Source organism: Cicer arietinum, chromosome 4, assembly GCF_000331145.2.
Source record: "Cicer arietinum cultivar CDC Frontier isolate Library 1 chromosome 4, Cicar.CDCFrontier_v2.0, whole genome shotgun sequence".
In the NCBI taxonomy this organism is placed as follows: domain Eukaryota; kingdom Viridiplantae; phylum Streptophyta; class Magnoliopsida; order Fabales; family Fabaceae; genus Cicer; species Cicer arietinum.
In genome coordinates this window covers 5,396,497-5,403,725 of record NC_021163.2, presented here as the reverse complement: position 1 = coordinate 5,403,725, position 7,229 = coordinate 5,396,497, and the positions used below count along the sequence as shown (strand labels likewise).

At 29.7% G+C, this 7,229-nt stretch overlaps 1 protein-coding gene across 1 annotated transcript; it reads right to left on the bottom strand.

Annotated features, from left to right (window-relative positions):
• Positions 1 to 3,344: 3,344 nt before the first annotated feature.
• LOC101507584 (uncharacterized) lies at positions 3,345 to 5,898 on the bottom strand. The gene is made up of 3 exons (XM_004495686.4): positions 5,575 to 5,898; positions 5,345 to 5,420; positions 3,345 to 5,019 (listed from the first exon to the last, which is right to left on the bottom strand). Exons 1-3 carry the CDS (start codon positions 5,602 to 5,604, stop codon positions 3,488 to 3,490), a joined length of 1,638 nt encoding a protein of 545 aa, XP_004495743.1. The 5' UTR covers positions 5,605 to 5,898; the 3' UTR covers positions 3,345 to 3,487.
• Positions 5,899 to 7,229: the final 1,331 nt, after the last annotated feature.

Below are 7,229 nucleotides of genomic sequence, written 5' to 3'. Positions count from 1 at the left end.
ATATTAAAAAAAATATATATTTAAATTATAATCCCTAATTTCATTTCACTCCTCCTCCTAATCTCTAATTCTTCACTACACTCCACCTTCTTCTTAGAACCACAAATCACATAATTAATTATCTAATAGCAGTAAGTGTGAAATAATTTTTGAAGTAGATATTTATTTTAGCAGTAAGTGTAGAACACATCATAATAAAAATATTTTTTGAAATACCTTTCGTTTATTTGTACAAGTTGTGATTGCACTAATCACAACACTACAATGTTTAAACTGCATATTGGTTATGGTTAAAACAACATTTTGAAGAAGAATGTGTATATATATATATATATATATCACACTTATAAGTAAAAATTTATAATTTAACAGTTATTAGAAAAATTAATTCAATGCAACTAATTTTAAAATTTCTATGATCAAGAGTATCCTTTTTGTTTGTTGGCTCAAAGCATCGGAGAGCAAGAAGCCTATAACGTAAGATTATAGTTCTATGAGTATTTTGTTAGTTGTATTATGTGTGTTTTTTAAGTTTTTGGTTAAAAAAGTTTACTTTCAATAGCTTTCTGCCTCTTTTAGTTTCAATTTTTTCTAAATACTTAACTATCATTTTCTAACTATCAATTTTATTTTGTACGAGGCTTTGTCTTGTTGTTCCTTGGAATGATGCAACAAGGTTCCCTTAATAGCTGAGAAAAAGATCTAGAATCAAAGAAAAGTAAGTTCAATGATTCTTTTTTATCTTTTATAAAACTTGAGTTTGTTGTTTATGAACCAATTTAATTTCTAATGCTTGAACATTGATTGTATGATTATGTGTATATGGTAATGTGTATTTGTATGGTATGCATATATCACAATATCTCATAAAGCACAAACTGGTGCTAGACAAGAAAGTTAGCTTCTAAATGTATGTAGACATTTTATTTTCTGTTTGAAATGTAGGGTATATAGATTATTTTGTTGTATTAAACATTAATATGTTTTGCAACTAGACACTCTAACTAGTGATATTGTTGTGCAGTTAAAAGAGCTAAGACAAAGTCATATTGAGTTTAAAATGGAAAGTAAATCAATTTTGCATGTGAGAGTTGGAAATGTACTTTTGTATTTTCTTACAACTCTTTATAGTTTTCCTTACAAAACGGAAATGTTTTGTTGTGTGAAATATTCTCACGTGCTTACAATAATAACCACATGTAAGCTACAAAGCAGAATCTTTGGCGAAGAATATTGACAACATTCATGAATGTTGTATTGCAAGCAAAACCTGTTAGCTTGAAAAAGAGTAAGTAGTATACACCTCTTATATACATGGTTTGTTATTATAATCTTGGATCTGACTTGTCTGTGAAACATTGATGTTATGATTGTTCTTTCTCTTCACTTTCCATCATTTTCTCAAAATGAGAAAAGAAAAAAGAGTCTACTAAGATTTCATTACATCACACAAAGGAGAATACAAAATATGTTGTCATCAACTGTATGACAATCTCTCAAAGAGAAAGCTTTTGAAATATTTCAATTTCACTGTTGTTATTTTTTTCTTCTAATTTGCATTATATGTGTGCATAAACTACTGAAATCACTCTGTAAATCCTCATTGTGCAGCAATATTCCTTTGATTAATGTTATTTTAAGTAGGTTGATTATTATGTAATTTGCAACAATATTCCTTTGATTAATATCATTTTAATTAGGTTAATTATGATGTAATTTGTACTTGAGAATGTAATTTGTATTGATTGTGTTGTCATGTGAATGTGACTTGACTGCCGATGAATTTGTGATTTAATATTTGGCTTAGACTTTGTGGCCAATGGTAAATGTTATCTCACTGAGAATGATAATAAAACAAAATTTTGATTGGATTAGATTAGATTAGATTAGATTAGATTTTGATTAATATTATCAAAAATTGTGATTGACAATTGTGATCTAAAAAAATTGAAGTTATAAAACAAATATGATGTATGATTGACAACTTGGGCCAATTATTTTAATAGTCCAGAGTTGTTTTAAATGTAAAAATTATATAAGGTTAAATTATTTTTCATGACTAGGTCTATATGCTATTTATTTATACAAAATAAAATGAAAAAAGACCTAATAAAACCCAAAAGTCTAATCCGTTTTTATCCGCCCGTTCACAACCATCACCGGGTGACCAGAATCCGACCGACCCAAAATAAAAACGGACGAGATTGGGATCGTTGTTAGCACCCATGGATTCAATCGGTTTTGATTTTTTTGTCCGAATTCGACCGCACCCGATCCATGTCCACCCTTAGTGAGTAGCATTTGAATTCTTGAATAGCGAATGTATGTTTTTGAGACATGTGCATTAATAATAATTTATGTGGAATGGATGACGTGGTTATGAAAATATTGAGTTGCATATAAAATTTTGAACGACAAATGCATGTTTTTGAGAGATATACATTGATCAATTATGTGAAATTGATGAAATGACTCTTTGTAATAATGAGTAGCATGAAAAATCTTAGACATGAGACATATTTTTTGGGACATATGCATTGATACGTTATGTGAAATTGATCAAGTGATTTTGTAAATAATGAATAACATTAAAATTTTTGAATGACATATACATATTTTCGATTCATATACATTGATGATTTGTGTGAATTTGATAATATTATGTAACATTTCAAGTCTTAAGCGGCAAATGCATATATTTGAGACATATACATTGACCAAATGAATTTGGTTACACTAAGTAACATTTAAAGTCTTACGACATATGCATTAATGAGTTATATGGAATTACTAAAATTATTTTGGTAATAGCAAATAACATTTAAAGTTTTGGCGGTGGTGGAGGACATAATCTAAAGACAATTTAGTAATTAGATTAATTGAATTTCATAGAGGTGGATTAAATAAAAATTATAATTTAGATGATACCATAATAGATAATGCCACCATTATGTCTTATATATTTTTATTGAACATTATTATCATCTTATACAAACAAAGTTTCATTATAAATTATAAATTTGTTCTTAAAGATCATACATTTTAATTTTATATAAATTTAAAATTATTTAATATATTATTTAAAATTCATAAAAATTAATCATATTCAATAATGATGTATAGAATATTAATTTTAATATTTTTAAATAGTTTTATATTTATGGTAAATTTTTGAATAAATAATCTTTATGATAAAAAGACTCGAGTAATACCGCAATTTATTTTTAGAATAAAATTAAAAGAATAGAGATGATCCGAACTAATTTTCATCTATGTCATTTAGTGGTAACATGTCCTGCTGTGCTCATAAGGTTTGTTGTTAATGGTAACGCAGGCAGTAGACATAGCAAACAAACGGCATATGATATAATATCAGATAATCCTTAAATCTTGCACATTTTCCTAACACTGCAACAAAATTTAATGGTCCAAAAAAAAAAGACAAAATAATAGAAACTGAAAAACAAACTAGACACTAACAATTAATTTACATGATGCTGCAACTCTCAGTGTTCTCATCACTGAAAACATGAGTGATAGGATCAGCCATAGGGTGTGATGGCATTGGTGGTGGTGGCATATAGTTCATTGATGGATGTGGCCTACCATACATCATATGTGGTGGATACATGTTCATATTTGCTTGTTGTTGTTGTAGCTGCTGCTGCTGTTGTTGTTGGTTCATCATCATAGCCATGTATTGTTGTTGCTGCTGTTGCTGCTGTTGTTGTTGATAAGGATTTGGTTGCATCTGCATACCTTGATAATAACCCCCGTTCATCGCGGCCGCAGAAGCCCCGGCAGGTAGCCCTTGCACTGCCGCAATATTCCTCATTTGGTCCATTGAACCCATCTGGCCCATTGGACCCATCCGATTCATTGAACCCATTTGGCCCATCTGATTCATAGCACCCATCTGGCCCACATTAACATTATTATTACCATGACCATAACCATTATTATTACCCTTGCCACCAGTAACTTTTCCACCTTTACCATTTTTACCATGAGTAGTAACATCAAAATCTTGGAAATCAAATTCAACTTTATCCAATTTTCCACCTGATCCACTTTTCTTACCATCTTTTCCCTTGTTGTTCTTGTTGATGTTGTTTGCACCTCCATTGTTTTTGTTCTTGTTTGTTGTGTCGGTGGAACCTCCCTTCTTGCTCTTTTTTCCAAACCCTAGAAACCTAACTAGAAAACCACCGCCGCCACCACCATTTTTGGCTTTACCATTCTTTTTCTTATTATCACCCCCCAAATCATTACCACCACCACCCTTTTGCTTTCCACCTTTGTTCTTTTTACCGCCATCTTCACCCCCTCCTTTCTTTCCATTTTTACCCTCATTGTAATTTCCACCTTTACCCTTCATTTGCATCATTGGTAGATCTATGACATCACCTTTTTTGGCATTTGCATAATTATTACCACCCCCACCACCAAAACCATTACCTTTAGCAGGCCCATTCATCATACCACTAGGCCCAAGTTGTGGCCCACGACCATTCCCCATCATAGCCATCATCTTGTTATTATTATGCATAGGATGCCCAAATCCATTGTTACCATGGCCATGACCAATATCATCATCTTCATCATCATCATCATCAAAATCATCTTCATCATCATAGTCGTCAAAATCACCATCACTCTCATCAAAGTCGTCCTCAGACAAGTCAAATTTGACAGATTTACTAGGCACTTTGAGATCTTTTCCCCCTTTGGGATTTTGAAACTGTGCTACTTGACCAACACCACCATCTTTCTGACCCTTTAGATTCTGAGACTTGTTGCTATTCTTACCCCCTTTGGTGTTATTATCAATTTGCAAGTTCTTAAACTGAGGTTGTTGAAAGTTTTGTTGATGATTGTTGAACATCATGCCTCTCTGACCACCCCATAGTTCAGCATGTTTCCCTGAACCTTTCAGCTTTTTTATGAGTTTTGCTGGATCTACATCACCTGACACCATAACCTTTCCTTGTTCTGCATCTATATTCACAGAATACACCCCTGCACCACCACAACAGCAACTCAAAAACTGTCAAAAATACAATATACAAAACTTAACACTAAAATTATATCTAATCTACCTCAACATAAAATTAACCTTAGAATAATTCGAGTTCAAATCTAACTGAAACAATTCTTAGTCGGACTTAAGTGCCGGTGAAATTCAAGAGTGTTAAAAAAAATATTATAAAGTTGGAAACTTTGAATGTATAAAATTAAGGAGTTTAGAAACATGGGTATTTTTTTTAACCGACATAGTAGAGCTGAGATGTGAAACAAAAGAGAAATTAAAAAAGCAAAAGGGTGAAACATGCTATAAATGTACCATCAATTTTCTGAAGTAGTTTCTTAACTTTCTGCTCACAGCCATCACAGTGGATATTAACCTTGAGAAGACAATTCTACATAACAAACGAAACAAACAAAGAACAAATCAGTTAACATATAAGTACAGAACTCAACATCAAAAGACAAACAGAACAAAAACAGATTTAGCTTTTAACTATTTTATTTAATTAACTTGTGAAGACAAGAATTAAAAATAAATGTGTGTACCTGAATTTTCATCATGTCTTGTTTACTCATGTTTTCAGGTAGTTTTTAACACAAGTATAAGACAGAAATGTGAGTGTGAAGAAGAAGAGAAGAAACAGTGGAAGAAGTAGTGTTGGGAGATATTTCAAAAGGGTGAAAAGGGTATTATTGGAATGCTATGGAGAGTTCTATATTTGTTATTTTGTTCATAAAAAATATCCGTACTATTTAGGCTCATTCGCACGTACAGATCACATCTTATAGAGAAAATAAAAAGAGAAGAGAGAAGTTACTTGATGCTGCAAGATAATGAACAGCTAGAAACTAGGATAGCTTCTCTATTATGAGTTGGCTTTATCACTACTGCTTTATATATAAATAAATAATGCTAGTGGTTTATTTATTAATATATAAAAACTATTTTTTTATGTAATTAAAAATAAGTACTACTTACTTGAATTGAACCCTTTCAAAGTATTCTCGCTGACAGCTTAATACTGCCATTATAGCAACTTAATAATTCAAATCAAGTATCTGTTCATATGTATTTTGAGTTTAAATGCATACCTACTATGAGTATAAATTAGTTTTAGATTTACACTAATAGAAAATTATTTATGTATTAAAGTGATATCACGAAATACGTAAATTTATTTGAATATTAATATAAAATTATTTTATGTTCACAATTATATATATAAAAAAATTTATGTGTATTTTTTCAAATAATTTTTAGTTTAATCAGTTATTATTTTATTATATTTTTAATTTTTTATTATTATTTATTATAACTTTAAAAGGTATGTTTTATATTCAAAATTAAATATTTTGTAAATGCAACTAAATTTTTTCTTATATATATTCTCTTTTCTCATAATATTTTTCTTTAAAATAAATAAAGTAGCGCTTGACTCCTCTTTTCAGATTTTAGCTCCCATCAGTTGTTGGGCCGAAACATCCGTACGTATTTCAAATTTTATTAAAAAATAATATTAAATAAAGTAAATAAATATATATGTTTGAAAAATATTGGTAAAGAAAAAGGACGGAAAATGTAATGGGTTGCGTAGAAGCAGACAAAGGTTGTTTTTGGTCGGCAGTGGAAGAGTTAGATGGTGAGTGAAGTGACTAGTTGAGAAGTTCAATTCTTGCAAGTGATAAACCTCAGCTGTTTTACGTTTAACATTCTTTCCAATCACGTTAACTATCCATTTCTTTTCAAACCTATTTTTTATATTTAATTATCATTCAATTTTCACGTGAAACCTGGCTGTCTGACTTTACTTGCTGGCATGCTTCACAACCGCCTTCTTTCTTAAATTGTTTTGTATTTTTCTTACTTTATTCTTTTCTTTCATTTTTCGAGGATTGGAATTTTATTCTAGATTTATGTTTATTATTCATTATAATTTATATATTTAAATTTATTATTCATCTATCATTTATATAAATATATCAAATCATAAATTATTTTATACTTAATTTATTAAAATAATAACTCAATATTTATTTTACTTTTTATATTATGGTAAGATTCTTCAAATCACGTTAAATGATTTTATAAAAACAACTTAGTGTTAAATATTAATTTCTTGTAGTTTTTTTTTTGCACAATATTTCTTGTAGTTTTTTTCCGCAAAAAAACAACTTAATATATTTGAAAATAATAGGTAAAA

Bases quoted from the DNA above. Each gene is read 5' to 3' on its own strand.
- LOC101507584 (XM_004495686.4), bottom strand. From the start codon at position 5,604: ATGAGTAAACAAGACATGATGAAAATTCAG. The intron at 5,421-5,574 runs GTACACACATTT...TTTGTTATGTAG, and splicing joins AAGACATGATGAAAATTCAG to AATTGTCTTCTCAAGGTTAA. The intron at 5,020-5,344 runs GTACATTTATAG...GTGGTGGTGCAG, and splicing joins ACTACTTCAGAAAATTGATG to GGGTGTATTCTGTGAATATA.